Below are 27760 nucleotides of genomic sequence, written 5' to 3' on the forward strand. Positions count from 1 at the left end.
CACCATTGAACAGTTCACTGCAGGATCACTTGTGACAGTGTGATCTAGCATTATAGGGTTGTTGCAGACATTGCAGCACACTATGATATATCACTGATGACACTTGGGGAGGGTTGTTGACAGTGCAGTAGACCATTATATTATCACTGATGAAACTTGGAGAGGGATGTTGATGACATTGCAGCACATCATTGTATGACCACTGATAGCACTTGGGGAGGGGTGCCGACATTGCAGCACACCATCAAATGATCAATGAGGACACGTGGTAACGGGGGTTCCGTATCTTCAGCTGCCACACGTCATTATATAAGCTAACGTGGGGCACAACATTACAAAATTAGTATGTACGCTGTGGGACTCTGCATGACGTGTCACAAGTAAGCTCAAAGTGATGGGACTGACATCCATATACCCGCCTGTTTAAAAATGTAAACATTTATTGCCCCAAAGTGACTTTCCAAATTATTTCTCTGGCAAATTAATTTCAATTGCAACTTCAAGCTTGTCGCTGCCAGAGGACCACAGTGTTAAGTATGACGATCCACGAATTTAGTTAAAGTATTTATTAATGCTGGAAGCACCAAATACAAAAGGAGACAGACAACTTGAACGTGTAACCTGTATACCGATGCCACAGCATGCATGTCTTAATGTAATTCTCACTGTGAGAGGTACTATGTCCCATCCATGAAATACGGACACACTGTACATTCAGCAACCTTTATAGTGACTGCCAAATGGAGGTCGCCAGAAGGTGGCGCTGCCATAGCAGAGATGGAAGATATACTTCATTGCACACTTCTCCAAAGTATGAAGAGAAACCGTATTGATGCGGCTGCCATTGAAACCCCATTATCCATGAAAATAAGACATTACGGAAGTAAGGGAAAAGACAGAGAGCAGTGTTGGGGGGCGGCGCATTCCGACGAGATAGAGGAAGAGAGGGATAGAAAAGAAAGTGTAAGAATAGGTGCGAGAGGTGAGAAAGTATAAAGAGTAGGGGAATGAGTGAAGGAGGTGCAGAGAAGGGAAGAGAGGAAGGGTGAGAGAAAGAGGAGGAGAGAAATGTAAACGCGGGGCAGAGCACAAGAGAAAATAAAAATAAGTGGATCGAGAGGGAAGGGTTACGAAAGGAAAGACAGAGAAATAAGCGGTTAGAATATCGATAAATGGGTCAGAGGGAGAAACCAGAAAAAGGCAAGGACAAAAGGGTCAGAGACAAAGAGAAGGGACAGAGAGTGAAAAAAAAAAAAAAACGAAAATCAAGGTGGAAGGGAGACGAAAGGAAGAAGAAAAGACAAATGCGGACAGAAAAGGAAACGGTGCGAGAGCAGAAAAAGAAAGGCAACGGAGTTAGACTGCCTTGGTGGCCTGTCCAAATTTCGAGCCAGGTGTTCGCCAAGGTCACCACTGGAGTGGACAAAGTTAGAGTGTAAAAAACAAATGAAACAAGCGCGCGCGCCTCGCGCTGCAGTGGGAGAGAGGCAGAGGGGTGCACCCACGAGTGGTGCGCACGCGCTGGAGAGAGCAGTCTGCTCTTTTTCAAAGCACATACTTGTGCTTGTGGCGCGCCACTGCGCACTCCCGCAAGCTGTATGCCGCCACAAGCACAAGTATGTGCTTTGAAAAAGAGCTGTACGACAGCTAAAGGTCCTCTTATGCAGCGCATGCCTGCTGCGTAGGCGAGACCTAAAAAAAAAAAAAAAAAAAATTTAAAAAAAATAAAGAACACAAAACACTACTCCAACCACTAGATGGCGGAATATGCACAGTACGTGAATCTAGAAGACGTCTATGCTGCAAATACATTTAAAATGCATTAATGGACAAAACAAGATCATGCTGCTTGGCACATGCAATTCCTTTGCCTCAGCCAAATGGTGGCCAGACTAGCCACCCCACCTCCCGCCAGTGTGGAGGTTGTTAGGAATTTGAGAGCAAAATTTGACACCGCCCTGTCTTTCCGTCCACAGGCTGGCATGTGTTTCAATTTAATGAAATCTTTGTGAAAATCTACTGCTCTTCTTCCACTGACGGCCAGAAAGACAGTGGCCTGTGCACTTATAAATTTCAGATTGGACTACTGTAACAGTCTGTATGCTCGATCCTCTAAAACAGACTGGTCAGAAACTCCAATATGTTCAGCATGCAGCTGCCAGGACGTTTTTGAAACTTCCCAGAACATCATCTGCTTCAGTGAATCTGAAAGCACTACTCTGGTTGCCAGTTCACAATAGGGTGCAAAGCTACGGGTCCGAAGGAATATGCTACTTACCAGTATGCATCTGTTCTTGGCATGTAGAGCTGCAGATCTACACACTATGCATAGATCGCCATCTGGTGTTGGGCCCGGATGTTTGCACTTGTTTTTGTTTAGGAAACTCTTTGGAAGTCACGAGGTATGTGACTCCTCCTTTGGATCATAGTGCGCATGGGCATCAGCTCCATCCTCAGATTGTTTTTTGCCAGCAGGGACATGGAGCTTTGTAAGAAACAGGAAGGATGCCCATGTATGGTGTATCTAAGTAAGATAATACTGGAACAGATAAAGGTAGCCGGGGAGGCGGGTGGGCGTGTGTAGATCTGCAGCTCTACATGACAAGAACAGATGCATACTGGTAAGTAGCATATTCCGTTCGAGGCATATGATCTGCAGATTACACACTATGCATAGACTGTATAGCAGTATCCCCTCCTAGCGGCGACCACCAGTATCTGTTGCAGTAGTTTGAAATAGTGTTTTGAGTACAGCCTGGCCCACACTAGCTTGCTGTTTAGTTTGCACATCGACACAATAGTGTTTTGTGAATGTGTGCGGTGTAGACCATGTAGCTACTCTGCAGATATCGTCTAAGGGAATGTTCCCTAAAAATGCCATTGAAGCCCCTATCTTTCGTGTAGAGTGGGCTTTAGGAGGAACAGATAATGTACGTTTTGCTTTGTGGTAACAAATCTGTATGCATTTGACAATCCAACTAGCTATCCCAGATTTTGATATGGGGTTGCCCTTGTGTGGTGGTGAGAAAGACAAGAATAGTTGTTTGGTCTTACGAAAAGGTTGTGTTCTCTCTATGTAGTACAGCAGTGCTCTTTTGATATCTAAGGTGCGAATAGCTCTTTCTGCGACGGTTTGTGGCTGCAAGAAGAATACAGGCAGCTCCACAGATTGATTGAAGTGGAAGGGAGAAATGACTTTAGGGAGGAATTTAGGATTAGTTCTGAGTACAACCTTATTATGATGCATTTGCAGAAAGGGTTCCTGAATAGTTGGTGCTTGTAGTTCGCTAACTCTTCGTAGAGAAGTAATAGCTACTAGGAAAGCAGTTTTCCATGTTAAGAATTGCAGCTTACATTTACGTAGAGGTTCAAATGGCGGCCCCATTAGCCTTGTGAGACCGATGTTTAAATTCCACACGGGAGAAGGTGGTACTCTGGGGGAAATTATTCTTTTGAGTCCTTCCATAAAAGCTTTTATGGCAGGTACTCTGAAGAGTGAGAGATGTTGTCTATTTTGTAGATATGCTGCTATGGCAGCAAGATGCAGTCTAATAGACGTGTAGACTAAGTTGCATCTTTGGAGGTGTAGTGAGTAGCCTATGATGTGTTGGATAGACACATCTAGGGGATCAGTGTTGTTGTTATGGCAGTATATTACAAATATTTTCCACTTGGCTGCATAGCATGCTCTAGTGGTAGGCCGTCTAGCTTCTTTGATGACGTTCATACAGTCAGGAGGAAGGTTGAGGTAACCGAATTCTAGAACTTCAGGAGCCAGATTACTAGGTTGAGCTGAGCTGGGTCTGGGTGTTGGATCTCTCCATGGTTCTGGGTTAGGAGGTGTGGAGAGAGGTGTAATTTTTGGTGCGGATCTACGGAGAGTTCCAGCAATGTGGTGTACCATGCTTGTCTGGCCCAAGTTGGAGCAACTAGGATGAGCGTTAAGGAGGGACATGTTGGGCTAGGAGAAAAATGTTCTTGAGGTATAGCCCACCTCCATATGCTCTGTGCGAGCTGAGAGAGCTGCAGAGAGTGTGTTCCGCCTTGTTTTTGTATATAATACATGGCTGTCATGTTGTTGGTGCGGACTAAGACAGCTTTGCCTGAAATGTGTTTTTGGAATGCTTTCAAGGCTAGGAATATGGGTAGTAGCTCCAGGTGGTTGCTATGGAGTAACTTTTGCTGAGGCGTCCACCTGCCCTGCATGGTGTGATGTAGTAGGTGAGCTCCCCAGCCGGAGAGCGATGCGTCCGCTGTCATGACTATTTGAAGAACCGGCTCGAGGAACGGTCACCCTTTGGATAGGTTCTTGGTGTTCCACCTTTGCAGAGAGCGATGGGTATGACAGTCTACCAACACCAGATCTGTTAGCTGACCTTGAGCCTGGTTCCATTGGCGTGCTAAGCACTCTGAGAGGACGCATCTGGAGTCTTGCATGAGGCACTATGAATATGCAAGAGGCCATCATCCCTATGAGTTGCATGAACACTCGAGCTGGAAGAGTGTTGCAGTTGAAATCTGGTGAGAAGAGCTTGTATGCTCGCTATCCTGACGGGACTGGGATAGACTAGCGCCCTTGAGGTGTCATTGTGGCACCGAGGTATTGTTGTGTGTGGGACGGTTGCAGCTGGGACTTGGCGTGGTTCATTGAGAACCCCAGGTCGTGAAGTTGTTGAATAGTGGCGTGAGTGTGTTGTACACACGGATTGTATGAGCTGGCTTTTATGAGTCAGTCGTCTAGATATGGGAAGACATGGATGTGTTGTCTTCTTAGGTGTGCTGCCACTACTGCTAGGCACTTGGTGAACACTCTTGGTGCTGTGGTGACTCTGAATTGGAGTACTTTGAATTGATCGTGCTGACCGTCCACTACGAATCGGAGATATTTTCTGTGAGCGCTGTGAATGGGAATGTGGAAATAGGCGTCCTTGAGGTCTAGAGTAGCAAGGAAGTCGCCCTGGGAAAGCAGAGGGAGGACCTGCTGAAGTGTGGCCATGTGGAAATGGTCTGAATGTATGTATAGGTTCAGGGGTCTGAGGTCTAAAATAGGCCTTAGAGATCCGTCCTTCTTTGGTATGAGAAAATAGAGGGAGTAAACTCCCTTGTTTGTTGGTGCAGGGGAACTGGTTCTATTGCACTTTTTTGTAGGAGGGAGAATACCTCCTGCTTTAGCAGTAACAGATGTTCTTGTGACACTGGACGGTGTTTGGGTGGTGTTTGGGTGGTATGGTTGGGGGGGGGGGGGGGGGGTAGATGTTAGTACGAGACAGTAGCCTGATTGAATTATTTGGTGCACCCACCTGTCTGAAGTGATGTTTGCCCAGGCAGGGAGGAATTGGTGGATTCTTCCTCCGACTGGAGTGGAATGGTCTGGGGGAAGTGGAGGGAAGTCATGGGGTGGAGGCAGAGCGGGAGTTGCTGTTTTTGCCTCTGCCTTTGCTGCTGTTCCCTCTGTAACCACCATTTTGGTAACCTCTAGTAAAGGTGGATTGGGTGGGAGCCTTGTAAGAGGTGGAGGGGCTATCAGAGGAGTAGCCTCTATGGGTGCTTCTGAAGGATGAGCGGCGAAAGGACCGTCTGGGAGCTTGCAACTGCAACGTTCCCATAGATTTGGCCATGTCTGTATCCTTTTTCATTTTCTCAAGTGATACGTCCACATTGGGGCCAAATAGGTGTTGCTCATCAAAAGGCTGATTGAGTATAGAACTCTGGACTTTGGGTTTAAAACCGGATATGCGTAACCAGGCATGCCTGCGCAAAAGGACACTGGTGTTTATTGCCCTTGAGGTGGTATCGGATACATCTAGGGCACAACTGATGAAGGTGCTGGTGATGGTTTTACCCTCCTGTATGAGTCCATTGGCCCTGTTTTGATACCCGTCAGGGAGGTGCTGCATTTTGGACTCAAGCTCATCATATGTTTGCTGCCTGTGACGCTGTGCGTTTGCCAGAGGCGTCCAGTAGTTTTGATTCCTTATCTGGTGGTGGTGCGTCACCTGATGTTTGGGAATTTGCTCTCTTCATTGCATTAGAGACTACTAAGGAGTCTAGTGGTGCGGGGCCTTTAATGTATATTGGGTCAGTAGGAGCAGCCTTATACTTTTTCTATTCTCGGGTTGATGACTCTAGCTCTGACCGGGTCTTTAAAGATCTCTGGTGCATGCTTAATGACCCCTTTAAGCATGGGCAGAATTGATGTGGACCTTTGTGTTGTATCAAAGGTGTCCATAAGAAAACCTTCCTCTACTGGGTCTGTATGAAGGGCAAGCCCGTGGTATTGGGCAGCTCTGTGAAGGAGCTGGTTGAAGCCGATATTGTCCTCTGGAGGGGAAGGCCTGGAGAGATAGATGTCATCTTGTGGGGTGTAAGGGACGTCTGGGACACTAATCATCCCAGGGGTCCGGAGAGCCAGTAGGGGTAGGGTCCCCAAGGGGTTGATCGTCCGCACCTCCCCCTGCATCATCTGAGGTGTTATCATCATCATCATCATCATCATCATCATCATCATCTACTGGGGTAGGTTATGGTGTAGGAGAGCGGTGTGGTGGAGGAGGAGGAGGAGGAGGAACTGGAAGAGGAAAAGGGATCCTTAATGGAGAGGTAGCAAAGTCTCTCCTTTTCGGTGGTGGTGCGGGTGCAGGCGTTTCCAGGGGTCTTTTCTTGATGCTAAGCATTAAATGACCAGTCTTAGTATCCTTCACAAGAGTCTTTTGGGTAGGATCTGGACGAAACAGTTAGTCTGTGGGAGACAGATCCTTCGGAGTCGAGGGCTTCGGTGCCGTAAGCTTTTTCGGCGTAGTCGGTAGCGGTTCTAGGTTTGGCACCGTGTAGTTTTGTTATGTCTTTATCCGATGGAACCAATTGTTGTTTTTTCGGTTCAGAGGTCTTTGGCTTCGAAGATTTGGGGCCTTTTGGTGGGTGCTTTTTAGTCGGCTCTGAGGGTGTTGTCGGTGCCGAGGAACCGGTGCTAGCCTTCGACGCAGAGTGCTTTGATGTCGAAGCAGCAGTCGGTGTGGATAAAAAAAGAGGACGTCTTCTTCTTCGGTGCCTGAGTTTGTTTTTTGGCACCGAGGGTAGGCTGAGTTGAGCCCGAGTCACCTAAAGGGTTAATAGGCTTCTTTACCGGGCCCGAAGGCGGGGCATGGGAAGCAGTGTCTCGGTGTGCACCTGGGCCAGAAGGTGAAGGTGGTACCGAAGCCTTTTTTGATAGTGTCGAGGGGGGGTGTGGGTCGGGGTCAACGTCTGTACTCACGGCCCTTTGAGCTGGAGTGATGTCTTCGATGTCGGAATCATCTACTTCGGAGGCGCTGACTATGGCTTCTTCGACCCGACCCTGCTCTGGAACATAGACGTCGTCTGGGATCGAAGATGACGAGCGCGCCATTGTTCTTCGAGCTAGTCGGTCCCGGATCGTCTTCTTGGAGCGGAAAGAGGCACAAGCTGGACAGTCTCTGGCCTCGTGCTCCGGTGAGAGGCAGAGGTTGCACTCCTCATGTAGGTCGGTGTAGGGAAACTTCGACCCACAACGAGGACACTTTTTGAATGGCGTGCTTTCCATGACCCAGAGAGGAGGCCCAGGTAGGCCCGAATTCCTTCGACGACAACCGGAATCAAAGACTTCGAAGTTGAAGGGTCACGTGGATTGGAAAACGCGATCGAAACAATACCGTCGAGAAGGGAAGGATTGCGCGTCGAAAGAGAAAATAGTTAGCAGTTCCGAACTGGAACGCAAGAACACATCCGAGACCGATGGCTGAAAAAAAACAATCTGAGGATGGAGCCGATGCCCATGCGCGCTATGATCCAAAGGAGGAGTCACATACCTTGTGACTTCCAAAGACTTTTCAAGACAAAAACAAGTGCAAACATCTGGTCCCAACACCAGATGGCGATCTATGCATAGTGTGTAATCTGCAGCTCATATGCCTCGAACATACCTATCGGCTAGGTTTACTAACTACACTTAAAGCAGAACCCTGAAATCCACTCATGCCAACTTGCTTAAGTCGGTCCCTTTCAGATTAAGAATTAGGGAGGAAATCCTTTGCAGTTTTAGGCACCAAGGCCTGGAACCACCTCCCTAGTCCTTTAAGACTTATTGACTCAGAAGCAACCTTCAGAAAGCAGTTAAAGAGGTAGATCTTTGAAGCCCCAGATACACTATGTTATCCTCTGAGGAAGTTGCCCTGTAGGCTTGATCTTGCACGAGTTGCATAGTATGGTCTCCACAATAACGCCAGGATGATCCTTTGGGAGTGCTAACGTGCTATACAAGTAATCAATTCACTCACCCCAGCACAGAGCTCTGGGCCTATATCCATCAGTTAGGTCCAAACTGGGCTGGCATGGCGAGCAAAAAAAACGATTGATTTAACCCAGATCTGTTTGGCAATGTTCAGCATTCAGTCTATCATCTTTGTGTTGCTATAGTCGCCTTAAGTGGGAAGGGTATGCCCAGACGTGGGTCCCATGCTCACTATGCCAGTAGATTCAAGCTAGCTTGGCTGATGAGGGGCGATACCCTGAAAACAGTCCCAGGATGCTTGTTTTCTGGTCCAGGGAGGACCTTGCCTGGCAGTTCGGGCTTGACTGTTCACATGGGGATCAAGGTCAAGTCTGATTTGCATATGGCTGGCTTCAAGCTGGGGTGGCATGGTAAGCAGAAAAACAATTCATTTAACCCAGATCCGTTACTGGGTTGTGAATGTTTGACAATGTTTAGCATTTCGTCCATCATCTTTTTGTGTTCCTATAGTCATGTAATACTGCAGCATATAAACCTCTGCGCCTCCAGTTTCTCCAGTGCTCCAAGAAAGTCCAGTCTCAGTGAAGTGCTTTTTTTTTTTGTTTTTAATATAACCGGATCTGGGTTCCTCCATTTGACTCATGGTCTGTACTTAAACCCCCTATTAGATTGCCTGTGGTGAAAAGAATGGCGAGACCCAGCACTAAACATGGACACATGTATGGTCCTGGACCTGACCTTCATTTGTTTTCGTACATTAAAACACTCTTCTGTGTTTATTCTTAAGTAATTTCTGAAAACTGTCACTGCCAGACTACCTTATGATTTTACGTTAACCTTGGTCTTAATTTTTCAATGGCCTAATTTGGACAAGGTGTCTTGACTCGGGAAAAACATAATTCATTCTTTTTGATGTGATCTTTACTGCTTCAGAGCTTTTCCTCATCTAAAGGAGGCATGCTGTGAGCCAAAAGGTTTCTGTGTATTATTTGCTGACTTTATCCAAACAAGTCATGTAGGTTTCCATCTCAGCTGTTGGAATGAATAACTAGTTATTTTATCCACATTTCCACCTATCTCCCCTTTAGCAATTACATTTGCAGACTGTGGAGTCAGTGAAGTGGGCTCAGTTTCCATGGAAGCTTAGGGATTCCTCACAAAACTACACATGCTAGTTATCAAAAGAGCTTATCAGATATACAGACAAACCAGATATCTGACATACTTACATCATTGCTTTTTAAACAGAATTAGGGCAATACATATAATGCATTGCCTGGTGGATTGTGCCTTGTTGGAGACAAAAGTAAAGAAAGCAAAACATTCTCCACTTAAAAAGCAAAAGGTGATTTAATCTGAGATAGTGCCGCCGCAATGGCTCTTGATGGATAGATCCCCATAGCAAAATTGAGTGCAACAATACAAGTCATTGAACAGTTTTAGCAAGCATTATTATATGGATTCTGATCAATGCTTAATTTGTGCTTCTGGTTGAGGTGGGAATAGAAGCAGGAAACAGGAATTTGTATTCATCATGAGACTCTGTTCTAGATCACAGTAAAAGGTAGGAGATAGGAGGAAAAAAAGACTGGAAAACAGTGAGAAAGCTGGTCTGAAAACACCCTGCAAATGTGAGATAGAGAAAACGTGTTGAGCCGTTGAAGAAATGCCCCTGCACTTTTTTCATAAATTAAGCACCATTCCCGATACTGAAGATGGTAGGGCTCTGAAAAAACACTAGTTTTTTTAACTTTTGATATCCTGGATTACGCCCTACCACATTACTTTTGTGTATGCATTCATGAATATATAAAAAAGCGAGATAGCTTTAATCATTATACATATTAAAAAGCATTCCTGAAATTCCTTGGACAAAAACAGAAATTCTAAACTATTATGAATATGATAATGAAATACATCACCGAGAATTACAATTGCCTAAAAGCAATCTTTCCCATTGTGTGGACCACAAATGCTTTGGATGTTCCTCAGGCTCTTAGATGACAAGCGTGTGGATGGATTTCATCTGTACCTCTATAATTTCTTTAATCGAAAGCAGAGGACAGGTGTGCACGAACACTAGAATGTTAGCGCTGCATTCAACATTCCTCAAGATGTGAAAGAAGACTGTACTTGTGGTTTGACTCATACCTTGAATTGAGTAGAGTTAAGATGTAGCACATTGAGACAGCTCCTATTTGTTTGAGTTGGGAGAGTAAACAGAAGGACTGTGCAAGTGCTTACTAAGTCATGTAAATTTATATCTGAAAGCGATACATTGGCTCCAGGGAAGCTTCTTGGTTTTGATAGTGATGTGCCGACTAGTCAGGTGTAGTGCAGAAGCACTAACAGCAGGCTAGGTTTAGGGCAAGCCATGTGTTCAATGTACATCTGGTATAAGGGGTATTGAGTAGAGCAACATTCCTGAAAGATCTGACTCCGAGGCAGAAACTGGACACCTGCAGAACTAAAGAATTTGATGATCAATGAGTTCTATTAGATCAATAGCGCTGAAGTTTCTGGCAGAGAACCAAGCCCCTGTTGCAATGAGTGCCTCCTGGGAGATGCACGCATTTTATGAGTTCCCCAACTGAAAGCCATTCAAGTCTGCACTTGGAGAGATGAAGTGGCATTGGTGAGTTCCCGCAAGTTAATGCCACAATCTTATGCAGCTGCATGATGTTACAGAACACAGTTTCCATTCAGGCTGAATTAGGCCACCCTGGCATAGTGCACAGCAGAGAGGCTCAAGGCCACCCTGCATTCATCGTTTCAAAGTATGTCAAGTAGGAGAAGCATTTACGAGATTGTGATGGAAGACATTGCATTTGTGGGTGTGAATTATTTTGTTGTAAAGAGGAATCTTGGTTAACTAAGGTACCAGGATTCGTCACTGACGAGGCTTAGGTAATGTAGCTACCCATGGTGACAGGAGGCTGAGTCTACGAGAAGGGATACGCTTTCTTTATCAATACCGCCTTTCGGTGTCTTGAATTGTAGTCTGTTAGGTTGTAGATACACATTTGTCTTTTCGTGCATGGTTCCGGATGCTCTCTACTATATAGCAAGGGCTCTGGAGGTAGTTAATGGGGATGCACATAAAGCATGTATTTTAGCAGGATGTCCTTCTTGCCTGTAAAGTGTAAGTAGATAACTTTGTGGCAAGTATGACTAACCGCAGAGTAACATACCTTGTTTGGGTTAGGGATGTAGATTGTCGGCATGTCAAATCCACACTTATTTAGCCCGGGCCTCTTGCACAGTTCCTGAACGATCTGCATCAACACGCGCTAGAGGGCAAGAATATTATCATAAGATTCACAAGTCACTGTAGTTAACATATGTTAGGCACTACTCTTGCTCGAACTAACACCTTATGACTAACTTTTGTGCCGTTTCATAGATACAACCCAGGTGGGCCAGGAACCCCATCACAAGCGGTTACAACCTCAAACTACTAAAAGAATTACCACTATACAAAAGATTATCGCCATATGTAACCCTCGGAGCTCCCAAAATACAAAAAACAGGAATGCTTCAAGTTCAAGTATATATTGATTCATTAAAGCTAGTCATTTGCTCAGAATACTCCCAGTACTAGCTGCATTCCATACGGAGGAGTGACTTTAGGGTGCTCTAAAGCATCAAATGTGCTGAAGGTTTAATGCAGAAAATGTCGCATTATGCCAGGTCTCTGTAAAGACCTGTGAGAAGGCACTATAACTCACACTTGCAAGGGAGGTAATTAGCAAGATAGGACCTTAGCCAAATTCCCAATGGGCACTCCGATTTTAAACAAAATACAACCACTTATCCGGATTCAGCAATACTTGACATTACTTAGGTAAGTTGCATGACAGAGTTTTGGCCTGTGACTTTAAGGTCAATCATGGTGAGATTTCCCTGCCCTCAGCAATATCAACCCGATTCTTCAGAAAGGTTAGACTCTTAGCCCACCTAGTCTACCACCACTTCCCATATTGTTGCTGCTAGTTGTACTCCAAACACGGAGATATCCATTAGTTTTTCTGAGACTGCTTTGTCTGCAACCCCCATTTTTACCCATAGATCTACTTCACCCCATGGGCACCTGTCTGTCACTCTCTGTGCCAGCCTCATCTGCCTTGCTGAGGTAGAAACGCAGTTTGTCCCCATGGTGCTCGTTGAGACGCTCCACAATGTTCAGGGTTCTCTTGCAAAGGGCTTGACCCATGGGATCAAAGAAGACAAAGATGAGGTCACATAGTTCGCCTGAAAGAGAGGGTAAACAACAAACAGGATCTTTAAAGTCAGAACCAGCTACTCTATGCAGGTCCTCAAATGAAAAAGACAGTACGAGACAAAGCAATTGACAGTGCCAAAGCTCACAGTGTGCCCAACGCAATCCTAGTTTTGGGACAAAGTGAGGAACAGATATCAGGTTGTATGTATGCAAGCCAATCTTGGTGACAGTGAGCTTGTACTTGTTACGCTCTTCCCTTGCTCCATCTGCCGGCAATCACACTGCCACTCACCTAACCATAGAAGGGCCTTGTCCACATCAAAGGGATATTTCATGTCGCCATCCACTAAGCCTGGTGTGTCCACAAACGTGACTAAACTGAACCTCTTCTGCTTAGAGGTGGAGATCTCAGTGCTCAGGTACTCGGATACACCTGCAGGCAAGAAAGCTCAGAAGTTACACATCACACTACTGAAATCTTCAGACCTCCTCAAGCCCTTTCTACCTCCAACCCGCTCCTTGGAGGAAGCATGAAAATAGGAGAACAAAATAATCGGATTAAAGGGAGAATAGCTTCCTGGACCTTCCAAAGGCCAACAGGTGCTTGCATCTGCACAACTATTTAGACCATTTTAAAAAGTGGTTAATCAAGACACATAAGATGGACTGGATGTGATGTTCTGATCATACCAATGCTTACTTTCCACAAACCCCACCCTCAATGTTTCCCTGTAAAACCATCTTTCAAAAGAAGACAGTGCAAGTCCATGGAAATCTCAAGACTATGCTCTGTGCCAAAGGATCAAGACATGACAACTGACCCACTAAGGAGAATATCACTGCGGAAAACTGTCCCATAATATACTACAAAAAAGAAATATATGTTGTGGGTTAATAGAAGGTTAATTTATAGGGTTAGTAATACATTTATAATTAAAGTTAGGTTCATGCTTACTGTGAAAATTAGGACTAAATGGAGTGAAAACACGGATGTTAGAGATCGGATAAGGGGTAAGTTTAGGTTGTATTTACATACGGCCTGTGAGCTGGGTTAGTGAAAGACAATTTCAGATTGAATCTTGCCGATCAAAGTTAGCAGAGACCATTTGTTATAGAGACTGCCGGTGTAACAGATGTAAATTAGATTGATTGCAGGGAATACCTCTATTGGATTAACTCTATAAAGGATTCAAATTCACCCTAAGCCTTGAATACCAAAGATCTGCAGCCCACATAGTAAAGATGAGAAATACAAAATAGCTAAAAAAACATTACTGTCTTTGAAAACCTTAATTGAAACTAGAATATTTCGCACTTTGACCAACCAACATTCAAAACTTGAAGGTGTTGCAGCTCATTTTTTGAAGTTCAGTTCGAGTTAAATGGGTGGTACGGAGTACACCAGTGCCATTACAGTGCCCCATGCCCGATGCCTTCTTTGAAGTACTCATTTTACCCACATATGAGAACTCTCACCTTCGAAGGTCTGAAGAGGTTTGAAGTGAGGGTACAGGTGCAACGTAGCATTGCCCTGGGAAGAAACAAATAAAGTTAGATATTTAAACGAGCTATTGTGACTTGTTAAGTTTACAACGAGAAATATTGTAAGAAAGATGCGCACCCCATGCCTAAAAGCGGTTATAACCTCTGCCTGAGAAACAGTGCAGGTAAATCCTTAGCTTGATGGCTGTGATATTATAGCTAAGTTAAGCTAAGAAGTCCCTAAGGCACACCAACTACCCCACTCCCACTAACTGAAATGAAAAAGGACTGTTAACAAAAGCTGCTATTAAACACAGAAAAGCCTCCACTGCCTGAGACAAAAAGATTTTACTGTTCGCAGGTCATGAGGAAAACTGAACTTAATGCTCACCGTCAATGACTCGCGCTTTCGACCGCTGGTGATAAAGGTGAAGCCCTGGGTTTCAATAGCCACGCCTGTCCGCTGAATGTGTTCTTCGATGTACCTGTGTGAGAACATGAGTCAGTAGAGTCTTGGGATGTCGATTCGCATATGCTTAATTCTCCTTCACCAATCATTTCCCGAATACTAACACATGCCTTGAGAGCCAAGTATTACAGGCAAAGGTCGGAAGGAGGCTGAGAAACTAATAAGCATCAAGAAATTCGTGATAGAACCGCAAGAAGCGGCCCCCGTTAGTATCCCAGGGTGGGCAGAAGGCTGCTCGACATAATTATCGTATGAAAATTAGTGGGACCGCTGCTCTCGCACATGCAACTTAAAAAATTCTTCCCAAAAGATGGGGCTGATTTGACACACGTGCATCATCAAGTGCAGGGACAACCAGATATGCTTTTTAAGTTCGAATCAGTATCCCTCCATGGAACAATCCAGCACAGTTCGTCAGATACAAGCCATTGGAAAAGATCACTTTTGTTTTTTTCAATCACTTTCTTAGTAGTTCACAACTCCTTTTCGGTCAAGCTTGCTGTAAATATGCCCCGCACTAAACCCTTTGTCCTTTATCTTGAACCTTAAGGTCAATGCAACTCAAATGATCAAATTCACATTCTCAATCTCAATCTCAATCTGATCCATGTGGTCTCTGGAATTCATTGCTTCTACCGTCACTAACGTACAAGATTTCATACAACTAATTTTCCCCTTGCATGATCAGAGTGTATCGTCAAACCCAACGTGAGTTCCATGGTATTTAGTAACAATCAGCCTTTCGCTCTCCTTCCTTTTGCAGCTAAAGTCATTACGTTCTCTGTAAATCAGTATTAATCCAGGTTTCCGGACTAGAACTCCTTTATTTAATAAAGCACCAGACAGTTTCCATCCAATTTAGTGCAGAAATTAGTTTTAGAATATGCCCAAGACAGCATTCAGATATGCTAGGATGTAGGGAGAATGGTTGCTTTGGTCATTCTCAACGTCTATGCCATATTCAACACAGTGTGGACACAACTGCCTGTTGTGGCTAACATAGGTGGCGGCAAGGGATGGTGCCATAGCCAGACTTGTTACATTCGTTCAAGATCACTACCAAGTGGTTGCAATCTGCTAACCATTCTACCAATTTTCCGTCCACCTTTCCATCTCTTGCATGTAGTGTTTTACAGGAAACATCATAGAAAGCTTCTTTATTTTAAATGTACTTAACCACTTTCGGCAAACAAATCATCCTTTAGCATTTTACTTGTCTCGATTTGCAGATTATAAGCAACGGATGATTAAGTTAAATAAAGAAAAGTCTACTACCCTGCTCTCTCTTTAAGACTGGTTGCTAAATTGAAACAGTGAAATGTTGCAATACCAAATACAGGTGAAACAGAAACCCTCCTGGTCAGGGGACCCAGTTTCTTCTTGACCTACTTGGACATCTGCCACCTTGGAGGGTGCTCCTGCAACCACTGAAGTTATCTGCAATTCGGGAATCGTGTCTGACACAGATCTGTCTTTTCAAAATGCAAATGAATAAACTCATCTACCTGTTACCTATATGTTAAAGAGTAGATCTTTCAGCTGCAGTGGACTGCAGGAACAGCTTCGGAGACTGACATTTAGTCTCTACTTAAGTAACTATTTCAGGCTATTCAAATAGCTGAACTATCTTTGGATCCTGCAAAATGTGGTCACATCGACCTTTTCTGGCAGAGTTCCCATGTAAGACCATCTTTTCAAACAACAATGGTTCGTGATTAAAATTTAAATATTTATGTATTGGTCATCGGGCCACCTATAAAAGTGAGCATCTTTTTTCACCAGTCTCGTTTTCATGGACATGTACGCTCCCGATACCCTTATTCTAGATGTGCTTATTAGCAGCATCTCCCTAAGAAAAGTCACCCCCTGCAGCAGGGGTAGATCATTTAAATCGACCCCCATGGTCTGATAGACTTTCCCCTCTGAGCTTACAGCCACTGACCATCATTTGTGATTTCTGAAAAGGTAAAAAACTTCACCTTTTAAAGAATCCTAGCTAGTTTCACTGTTCTTTTACCGGTGTATCCGGACACCCCCACCAGGTACCTATTGTGCTGGGCAAAAGGTTCTCTATCATTACACATTTAGACCAGAAAGCAAATTTTATGCTAAGACAATTTCTCCTGCTTTAAAAAAAAAAAAAAAAGAAAAGCGGCCTCAAAATTTAGATATCTTATCCTCTAACTTGAGAGCAATTTATACCTCCCTGGAAAAGCAAAACATAAGACGGGCCACTGGCAAATATTATAGTGTTCGAACGAACCCAATTTCTGTGATTGATTAAATACATATTTTTTTTTGAGGGGGGCTGGGGTGTCCAAGATGGGCAATTTTTTCAGCCTTCATTTCATGCCAGTCCTATTTTGAGAATTGCTAAGGAGCCTACGGCAAGCTGTTGTGCATGCTATGCTGTTTGAGAAGTGCTGAGCTGGCAAGGCCCTTTGTCAGGCAGCGATGGGGCCCAAAGGGGCGGTGCTAGAGAGGGAGGACTCGAGGCAGGCTCCAGGTTGTTTGATGCCCCCGGGTGCTATGCTGCAGAGGCACACCAGCTTGAGTGCCCGGAGCTCAGTCTGAGACAGGTGAAGACCACCGCCTCTTGGAGGCATGGTGAATGAGTGGAGGGTGGGTGGATGAAGGGGATGCATGGGCCTGCAGCCCACATGATGGGTGCAGATGCAGCACTCCAGGAGGATCGCTGGGCGTATAGACAGTGGCATTGCTGTGCGGCCTACTGATATGTGCGGGGTCGGCGATCTGCAAGGACCAGTAGCACATGGACCCTTGGGGTCTGAACCTCAACTGAAGGGGTATCCTAGTGACACCGTAAGAGTGGGAGCACCCCATGCTAATATTATTGGGGATTCCACCCACCTTGCCTGCGGATTACATTTGAACCCTCTTTCATGGGTCTGCCGCTGTAGGAACTCTGGAGCCCGCTGTACAAACGGGGGACCTTCCTATGCCCTCCAAAAAGAAATTTAATTATTGGACATCTCACTGCCAGTTTGATTCACACTTAACATTGTCCAGAAGGTGACCAAGTCTGAAATGACTTGCTCCAGCCGTGTCTAAGCCACCAAGTCCTGGTGAAATCAGACCTCATGGAAAGCCTCCACACCTTTAAAACGGGTCTGTGTGACAAACTCCACCACAATGTCGACAGGGGTCTGGTAGTCCTCAATTCATTCCTAGGGGCAAAACTACAGGAACTTCGCATCAATGTCGACTCAGTGGGTCAAAGAATATTAGAGGCAGAATCCAGATTGGACAGGCTGGTAGTAAACAACAAGTTTGTGATGACCACGAGTGACACCATGGAGGCGCAATTAAAGGTGCCTCTAAACAAATTGAAAGATTTATAGAAAGGCCCGAGAAAAGAGAACCTGAGGTTCCGGGGCCTCAGTGAGGAAGTCCCAGATGCAGAGCTTGGCGCTTTCATCACAGACAAGCTCGCCGACATCCTTGGTGACAAACAACCAGAACTCTTTATTGACAGAATGACAAACTGCTAGTGCCTGGGAGGCCAGAAAGAAGACACCAAGACAAGCACCCCCAGAGCACTTAAGGTGGGGGGTCAGCGAGAACCCCTGAACCGCTGATTGCGGAGGGGCAACACAGCATCTCTTATGACGCCACCACTCTCCCTCATTTAACCATCAAGCCAGGTGCCCAGCCCAGAGGTGCGGGTGGGACGCAAGACCTGCCTCTATGCCACCAAAAAAAGGACATCCCAACAAGGTCTTCAGCTACTTTGGGGCAGCCAAACCGAGTGAAGAACAGGTGGAAGAGGGTAATCAGGAGGCGGGGAGAAAGGCGTTTTTCCCGGGAAGACCTACTCACAACTCAAAGAATTCAAAAGGGAGCTACGGTAAGATGTCAAGGCGGACCTGGGGACTTCCTTTGAGTCCTTCAAGGCAGGAATGGGGACTTAATAATCGCGCTCCAGGCGGATGTGGACTCAATAGGGACACGCACCCCGGACTTGGAGGCAAAATGCCAGGACCTGGATGGGCGGCTCCAACCACTAGAGGAGGGTGCGGAATCCCTCTCTGCCCAGCTGAACTCAGCGCTACTCAAGTGCAAAGACCTAGAGAACCGCTCCCGAAGGGACCACATCAGAGTGCGGGGCCTGGAAGAAGGGAAAGAAGGAGCAGACCTGGATACATACATGGTGGGCCTGTTCACTAGCATCCTAGGTTAAGACACAACGGAAGTGAAACTGGAGCGCGTGCATAGAGTGGGCCTGGCCCTACAAGGTGGAATACACGCCCAAGAGACATCTTGGCTAAATACGCCTCCTTCAAGGTAAAGGAAATGGTGCTCTGGAAGGCACGTAACATGGAGGTGGTGCACTACCAGGGAGCGTCCTGTTCTCTTTTCTAGGATGTTGCCCAGGCCACGTTGATGAGGCGCCAACAGTTCTGGCTAATCACTATAACCCCGAGGGAGCGCCATATAAAATACCGCTGGACTTACCCATTCGGTCTAGCATTCTCCCTTAACAACAAACATCAGCACTTCACGGAGGTAGAGGGAGTGGCGGCCCTCCTCGGTCTGGGTAGAGCGTCGCCACAGAGGGAGGAATCACCGAAAGAGGCAACCAACAAGCAGGCCCTGGGGCGAGTGGCCCCTGGTAGACACCTAAGAGGGGAAGCAAGAAGTCGGCCTGATGAGGGCATACAAGTAGCTGGTTTTGCGCACAAGCTAAAGGGAGGCACCATCCAACCTACAGAGGAACACAGTTGCCTGAGGGGAACTGGTGTACTGAGGAGCTACCTCCGGGGTGCCCGTGCTCCCCAAGGGGGGAGGACAAAGATAATGGCAGGGCCCCCTCTTGTCTCTCTTGCCATCGTCCCGACCCGCCAGCAGACGACCGTCACTTGCTTATCTTAGGCCAAGGCCAGGAACACTCCAGAGTTAATGTCCAACAGAGAACCCTCACAGGGCTCTGGGAGCAGGAATGGTCTTGCCACAGAAACCATCGGAAGATGAAGTCCAACTGGACTCTGCGGACTCCCGAACTGTTCATGTTTCTTGTTCAACTTTTTTGGTTCATGTTCCACCCAAGGCGTTCAACTCTAAGGCAATTTGGAGGCCTGGGGGGGATGCTGCGGGGGGTTCCCCATGATGCGCATAACAGAGTCTGGGTAGATGGGGGTTAAACTAATGTCATGGAATGTTAGGGGTCTCAACTCCCCTAACAAAAGGCAAAGGTGGTGGCCGTGCAGGAGACATCTCAAGAAGGGGGAGGAACAGAGTTTGAAGCATAAGCACTTTCCCATGATAATCCGAGCAGCTAGCACTAGAAAACAGAATGGGGTTGCCCTGATGTTCCACTCCTCCATACAGTTTCACCGGAGGCCTCCAGAAGTGTCAAGGAGGGGAGATTCCTCATGGTCAAGGGGATGAAGATGGGTTGCCCCTGCAGGATAGCCACAGTGTATGCACCCAACACAAGACAGGCTGAGTTTATCTCTTCCTTTATTGCAACCCTGGCGGGATTTACCTTCGGGGAAATCATTGTAATGGGGAACTTAAATCTCGTTTGGGACGCACAGTTAGACACCACGCACCCGCAGAGGGCTACAGTGAGTGTTTAGCAAAGCATTAAAAGCGTCCCTCCAACAAATGGGGCTGCTATATGTCTGGAGGGAACTTAATCCTTCCACGCAGCACTATTCCTTTTTCTCACACGCCCCCAGAACGTATTCGAGAATCGACTACATCTTCATTAGTTACTTCTACATGCGTGCAGGGCCTACCCATTACTCTCTCGGACCACGCTCCCCTGACTTGCTTATTAAATTGGCCAGCCCCATGTTCCAAACTGACTAGATGGTACTTCCTCAATGCACTGTGGAAGGACGGACTACACAGAGACGATATCCGTAAGTCAATTCGAGATTTCTTTGCGTCCAACAACCCCGCGGATACATCCCTGGCAAACAACTGCGGTACCTTCAAGGCATTCATAAGGGGACACTGTATTGCACTCCCCACCTCCCTGAAAAAACTCCAGATGACAGAAAGATTGGCGTTGGAACAAGAGCTGCTTTAGGCGGAAAAACACACACTCTCCCTCGGTCCCAGCGCTTGGGAAAGTCACGCCTCAGGGGGAAACTGAACGCCATCTACACTAATAGAGCTGAACAGACTATCCTGAGACTCGAGACCTACGGGTATGAAGGGAAGGATAAGGTAGGCTTCACTGTTGGCACTACAATTGAGGGCTAAATAAGAAAAGGAGTATGTGAGGCAAATCATCAATGGGAATGGGGTCACTCACACAATCGAGGAGGGGAAGGCAGGAGCGTTCCATGATTTTTATAGCACTCTATACACGGCTGAACCACCCCTAGAGACAAATCAGACTCGATACTTAGACTCCCTTGAGCGCCCTCAGGTATCGGCAGCAGCCAATGAGGATCTGGGCCGCACCATATCCCAAGAAGAAGTCCCAGCAGCAATTGACTGCCTCAAACGACAAAGCCCCGGGCCCAGATGGGTTTACGGCGCTGTTCCTCCGAACCTTTGCCGCCGAGCTGTCCCCCCAGCTTACTGCCCTATTTAATGACATTGCGTCAACCCAAGCAGTGTCCCCCTCCATGGGGGAACCCCTGATCTCGATAATCCCGAAAGCAGGAAAGGATCCTCAGGAGTGCGGCTCCTATAGACCTATCACTTTGTTAAACCTGGACGCGAAAATGTATTCTAAAATCTTGGCTACTAGACTGGAGAGTCTCCTATTCAATCTTATTCAGCCCGACCAATCAGGGTTTATCAAAGGGGTTTATCAAAGGGCGGTAGACCCACGACAACCTCCGCAGGATGTTCCATCATAAAGGCAAGGCCCAGAAGAAACGGATTCCCCCGGCCCTCCTGTCACCTGATGCGGAGAAGGCCTTCGACCGAGTTGACTGGGTCTTCCTGCAGCTCTCCCTACATCGATTTGGGTTCTGCTAGACCTTCCTGTGGATGGTGAGGGCCAATTACAGTTCCCCGAGATCCAAAGTTTTGGTAAATGGGGTGGCATCCAACTTGGTTTACTTGGCTAGGGGCACTAGACAGGGCTGCCCTCTTTCCATGATGCTCTTTGCCCTTAGTATCGAGCCGTTTGCAGCAAAGGTAAGAGCGAATCCGAGGATTGGTGGCATAGGCTCGGGCCAGATGAATACAACATTTCGTTATGTGCGGACCACGTCCTCCTGCAGATAACCAATCGGACTGCTTCCCTGATGGAGATACAGCAGGAACTAGCTCAGTTTGAAAGAGTATCGGGGGTTCAGGGTCAACCTCTCTAAATCCTTCCTGTTGAATCCGACACTGCCCCCAGAGGTACAAAGAATTGTTGAGGGGACCCCCCCTCCCCTTTACGGTGTGCGCGTAAGGCAATCACATACCTGGGCATCCAAATCACTTCCAAGCTGAGCTATCTCTATAGGGCAACTTTTCCCCGCATCTTAGACAACTTAAATCTGACTTCAAGAGATTGAGCGCTGCATACCTCTCCTGGATAGGGAGGATTGACGTTGTAAAGATGAATGTGCTCCACCGCCTTATCTATCTCTTCCAGGGACTGCCTATCCCGCCTAAGAAGGGCTTATTCAAAGAGTTGAGATCCATGACCACCAATTTAATCTGGCAGGGCCAAAGGGCACGTCTTCCCCCACCACCTCCCGACGAGATAGAGATCGGAGGGGGGCCTTGCTCTCCCAGACTTCTGCTGTATTGTAGGGCCGCTCAGCTGGGGATCCTGGGCGAATGGTCGCTGAAGGAATCTCAGAAACTGTGGCTTCACATAGACAGACAGGTGACGGACATAACCATTTGGGGCTTGCCATGGAGACAGAGGACTGACCGACCGGCCAACGCCTATCTGAGCATACCCACAGCGTCTACCTTCCAGGTATGGGACACGGTAACCAAGACCCTTCCACTGACCACGTTCCCGTCCCCCTACACCCTCATCCACTTTAGCACTGCCTTGCCCCTGCGCTTAGAGAAGGGCCTTTTGATAAATGGAGGGAAGGAGGGAGTCTCATGATTTCGGACCTCTTCCTCAAAAGGAAGATACAAACTTTTGCCGACTACATAACACCCTTCCGTCTCCCACGCACTGAAGAATTCCAGTATGTGCAGCTAGTACATTGGGTCCAGCAACCACAGATGCGACAGGCAGCCACTAGAGAATTGCTCCCGATAGAAAGATACACCCAAACTGGCAATACAGCCAAGGGTTGCATCTGTTTCCTATACACACACCTGCTTTCACTCAGCCCGCATCAGACACTTCGTCACAAAAGATTTTGGGAGGGCGTCCTGCCGACCCTCAAAAGCGGCATTTTATTTTCCCTGACACTTCTGACCACTGCTGGTGGGGATGCGACCTACTGGGGGACTTTAAAATTATATGGTGGTACCTGTTCTCCAACCCTTCTGTCCCAGATCAAGCTGATTTTTGGGTTTCCGATTGCGGACTCTATGGAACATGTTCTCCTGGGTGTTCGCGATTAAATACCAGACCCATGGGACCGCTCAATCATGTGGCTTTGTCTGGGAGCGGCAAAGATCGTTCTGGCGGCAGCATGGAAGAAGTCGGAGGCCCCCCTCGCTTACACAATGGCACGCCCACTCGTGGCGCACCCTGTCCCTCGAGCGTATGTCTGATATTGTTGAGGATTCGTGTAAGGGCTTCGACTGTATCTGGAGGCCTCTGGTGAGCTATTTGTCAGAGGGGATTCCACTGTTAGCATGCGGTCCTAGGCTGAGGGCACTGCATCTCTTCCGGATATAGTGGATGGGGCTCTCCATGGGACTCTGTGGCTCTCGGGCTTTGCTCCCTCCCCGGTGTGGGCCCTCTTGCGCTGGTCATGCGGAGGCCCACTTCTCGACCCCCATCCCACACGCTAGAACGAAGGCTTCTGTGACTCCATGGGAATGTTTGATTTTGTCTTTCCTCTAGTTTTTTGGTTGCATTTCTCTTTTCCTTCGTTAGCGTTCAAGTCTATAGGTACTTGGATCTGGGGGCATGCTCCCCTCTTGAACACAAGTTAACATCTCTGTATTTATAGCCTGCACAAGGCCCCCACTTAGTTGATAACCGCAGAGGTAGTTCAGAATTTGTGACTAAACTGTACATGTCCTATAGCTATCTAAAGCACGGATTACGCTCCGGTGATGAAGAATTTAACGCAATGTGGTTTCTATAAAATATTTGTAACCTTTTTGTAAAAATAAAAATCAATACACCGATTTTTACATAAAATAACCAAAACAGAACAATAAATGCAACAGCAAAGTAAGAATGGCAAACAAGGAGGGGTAAATGAGGTCTCCAACCAGATCATAGTATCTGAAGATGAAGAAGAATCCAAAATGTCTTCGGCTGGGGGAGGGCGGGGGGGGGGGGGGCTAGTCTCTCCACCGCCAACTCTGGTATTTACCGGGTGGGACTCGTCCCTCCCCCGTGTCACCAGCGTGACCAGAAGCCCCATTTGGGGAGGGGGGGAGGGGGGGGGGGGAGGGGCTCTGCCTCCATCTGGGCCGGCCATCAGGGATATGGTGCAGTTATAGTGTGCCATTTGGTTTTTTAACTGCCACATTCTCCTGCCTATAGAGGCCCCACGGTGCAGTCAGGAAGGGTTCATCGGGCAATCACACGTCTGTGTGCATATATACAACATGCAGTTACTAGCTCGGGGAAGGTGCCATATCGTGGCTTGAGCTGTTCTTCATTGCTTGGGCCCCGCGACGGAAGACCATAATGACTTGGGCAGCTCCTACACATAGCAGCAATCCAATCATTACTCCCCACCCTCGACAGAGGGGCATGAACCAAGATTTTGCCTGCAACATAGAGATGCGGTTGCAGCATCACAGAGGGGCAAGTCCAACAGCTGGGCCGTCTGTGTGGCTTCCGTGACCAAAGGACAAAGGGCTTGGTCTATCTGTACCCAACTCAATCGTCACAGAGCTTTGTAATGATTCATGCAGATGTTGGAGGGTAGCCTGTGCTACGTCCTGGAAGACCTTACGGGAATCGTTCTGTAATCTGATGTTTCCCAATTCCCTCGGTTTCCATAAAATGTATGTCTTTTCCTAGTAGTAATGAAATTTCCCCTGGACATCCCAATTCCTTTTTTTGTTTTTTCTTCTGGGGCCCACTCTGCAAGTTCTGTCTCTGTACTTTGTGCTGGTTTCGCCGATTCCCTTAGGGGTGGATAATGGGCGCCATTTTAGGGTCAGGTATAGGACCTGGTAACCCTCCCGGAGCTCTTCATTCCCTCAAGCATGTGCAGCCTCCCGGTGGAAACAGCATGGGTGCCTTGCCGGTTTCCCTCTTGCCCCAGCCTCAGGATTAGCCCTTCAAGTGTCCCTTTGTTTGGCTTTCGTGGGGTGGGGTGGGGTGGGGGGGGGGGGGGGGGGGAGGGGAGGGGCTGCTCTTACCGCCCATGTGCTGCCGGTCTAGATGTTCGCTGCCATTCCACGAGCGCACTGCTTGGAAGCTTTTTCCGTTTTCGGAGGGGTCGGAGTTCTCTCCACAGCTCCAGTCCGCACTCCGGTGGCCCCCCCGCCCCTGGGGAATTACACTGGAGCAGCCAGTTGCTGCTGGGGATGGCCGCAATTTCACGTCTTCGGCGGCTCGTCTCGCTTCGATCGGGGGTCCGCTGCCATCTGGGGATCTAACAGCAATAGAGTGGCACCGGCATCTTTAAGCCATTATTCAGTGCTCCGGGCACCGCCCGTCGCTGGGTCCTTGCTTCTGGGGTGATCATCTCAGATTATCGTCAGCTTTCGCCCGGGAACGGTCGCCCTTTTGGCTCAGCAGCTCCGCTCCCCACGTCCTGCAGAGGGCTGGTACCAGACCACATCCTGTGCTCGAAAGCGGCCCAGAGTGTCCTCTTACTACTGCGAGTTCAATCCCAACATTTTGGTCGTTGTTTGCCCGGGACTGAGTAGGGATATTGTCTTTCTCACAGGGCTCACCGCAGAGCCAAACAAAGTTACGACCTCGTGGCCATGATGGCTGGCCACGTCCCCCGTTTTGGTGGTTTTAAAGGGGGGTAGGGGCCTGCCAAATTCTACGACTTTGAATCTCATTGCTCTGCACTCACCTCATTGGCCTTTATTACCAAAGGGCTAGACGGATAATAAGTCACCCTCAATGCAAAAGTTCTTAACAAGCCCGATAAATGGGGGCAATTAGGAAACACACTACAGATATAAGCCCTGATCTAATAAGTTTCCAAGAAAGACACTCTGTGGAGGACTTCGCAGGGGGGGTGCATGCGGCAATATCCTGACAGGCGATTTCATTATTAATTGGGATCATCGCCAAGATAGAGATGGTGGAGGAGTGTCACAGACAGAGGCTCTCTCTCTAAGCAATAGAAGACATTCCTACTGAAACTCTGCCTCAAAGATGCGTGGCATGAATTGCACCCCTTGATCCAGGTTCCAATTTGTATTCACATACTCACCGTACACACTCCTATATCGATTATGTCTTTTTGAGCAGTGCAATCACGGTCAGGGCGAATACAGTAGATGTTGGAGCAACCACATTCTCTGATCACGCTCTGGTTATAGTTAAAGTGGACTTGGGCTGTGTGACAGCTGGGGGGTGGGGGTGATCTGGAAGGGGAGGAGTCTCCATTCTTCATTATTAATCTGGGAAGAAATTAGACATCGAGCGGACTAGAGCACAGGGAGGTACCGTTTAGCAGAGTTTGACATGACATGCTTTTAAGGCAGTGATTATGGGACATTTTATAGCAGCTGCTGGGAAAAAGCACCAACTCGAAGTTAGAAGTAAAAAATTAGAATGGTAAATTAAGGATCTGGAGAGTAAAAGAATACAGGATCCATCCTGCCAAAATACACAAACGTATTGCCACCAGATGACAACTCTGTATACATTACACTACCGGAGAGTAGCTTGCCCTTCTCGATCTTAAAAAACACTTGTACATTAGTGGGGATAAAGTGAGGACTCAATTAGCCAAAATACGGAGAAAGAAAATACTGAGATTACGGCAATAGGGAAAAAGAACATATAAAAGACATTTCTGATAGCAGTGGTGTTATCCTTACTGAGATTTCAGATAAATCAGATGAATTTCGGTGCTTCTATTCTGCCCTTCACACTGAAGAACCAACACCAGAGCAGAGAGCTTCTTGTAAAATATTATGCTACCCAAGATAACACAACCAATTGGAAGGTCTTTAAAAGCCAATCCAGCTAGCGGAAGTAAAACGGACTATAAAATCCCTAGTATGGCCCCAAGACCGGGTGGGCTCATGTCTCAATTCAATAAGACATTTGCATCTCGGCTGGCCCCTAAATTGGTTTCACTGCGCTAGAGTGGGCTCAATCGTGCCTACCATGGTGGAAGCCAGTAATGCAGTTCTCCCAAAGGTAAGCAAAGACCCTAAAGCTTTGCGCTTCGCAATGACCAATCACATTACTTAATATTAAGGCTAAATTGTATACCAAAGTTCTAGCTACCAGCCTAACTGATTTACTCCCATCCTTGGTACAACTTGACCAAGTTGATTTATTAACGGATGTGGACTCATAACATCCATGCTACAGTCTTCCTTGTTGGAAAGGCCCACTTAAAGAAAATCCCAGAAATTCTTTTATACTTGGGCTACCAAAAAGGCGTTTAACTGGGTGGACTGGTCCTTCCTGTGCCTTTTCCTATTGAAGATGGGTACTGGCTCTGCTTTCATGAGAATTATATTTTCCAATTATGCAAGGCAGACGGCGAGCGTGACCCTGAATAGCCAGACCCCAGTGTCCTTTACGCAGCCCATGGGCACTAGACAGGGGTGCCCATTGTCCCAACTCCTATTCCCCCTTTTTAGGTTTGAGACTCGAAGAGCAAGTACCAGTACGTGTCTCGCTTGCGAGATGCTGTGGTTTACAAAAAGGGCTTAGAGCCCTTCCATTGCTTACCATTTGTGTGCTTCAGCCTCACTCTTCTTTTCAGTGTCCCTAATTGGCTAATCCAGCCGAAACATCACTTCCAGTGCTTGCAGTGAAGCACGGACCGAGCACAGATTGATCAAACTTAATCAGTGCCCATGCGCTGCTCCCAACGTAATTGAGGTACTATTTCGTCCCCTTCCCTGTTGCGCCCTCTTTAGTGTTTTTTGTTTTTTTTTAGTTTCCCCATTGCAGGTGGGCAAGATGGAGTACATCATAACTCTTTCCTGCTCATTGCGATCATATTCACACATATTTCACTTACAAAGAAATCAATTTTGACATCAACATATACCATTTTGAAAAAGTAAACAGGTTACATAATATGGAGTTTAATTTTATTTTCGTAAT

At 47.0% G+C, this 27760-nt stretch overlaps 2 protein-coding genes across 2 annotated transcripts in view; one reads left to right on the top strand and one right to left on the bottom strand.

Annotated features, from left to right (window-relative positions):
* NUPR1 (nuclear protein 1, transcriptional regulator) overlaps window positions 1-27760 on the top strand; it is a 159110-nt gene that overhangs the window by 99716 nt on the left and 31634 nt on the right. The gene's annotated exons all lie outside the window — the stretch shown is intronic.
* The window catches only part of LOC146811914 (uncharacterized), a 170208-nt gene that overhangs the window by 76783 nt on the left and 65665 nt on the right, over window positions 1-27760 (bottom strand). Inside the window, exons 3-7 of the mRNA XM_085618875.1 lie at window positions 14341-14434; window positions 13944-13998; window positions 12760-12900; window positions 12336-12496; window positions 11437-11535 (exon numbers count right to left, since the gene is read on the bottom strand). Coding sequence (XP_085475001.1) covers window positions 11437-11535; window positions 12336-12496; window positions 12760-12900; window positions 13944-13998; window positions 14341-14434 — 550 coding nt within the window. The remainder of the gene's footprint in view (window positions 1-11436; window positions 11536-12335; window positions 12497-12759; window positions 12901-13943; window positions 13999-14340; window positions 14435-27760) is intronic.

The sequence above is a fragment of the Triturus cristatus genome, chromosome 7 (genome assembly GCF_964204655.1).
Source record: "Triturus cristatus chromosome 7, aTriCri1.1, whole genome shotgun sequence".
Taxonomy (NCBI): Eukaryota; Metazoa; Chordata; class Amphibia; order Caudata; family Salamandridae; genus Triturus; species Triturus cristatus.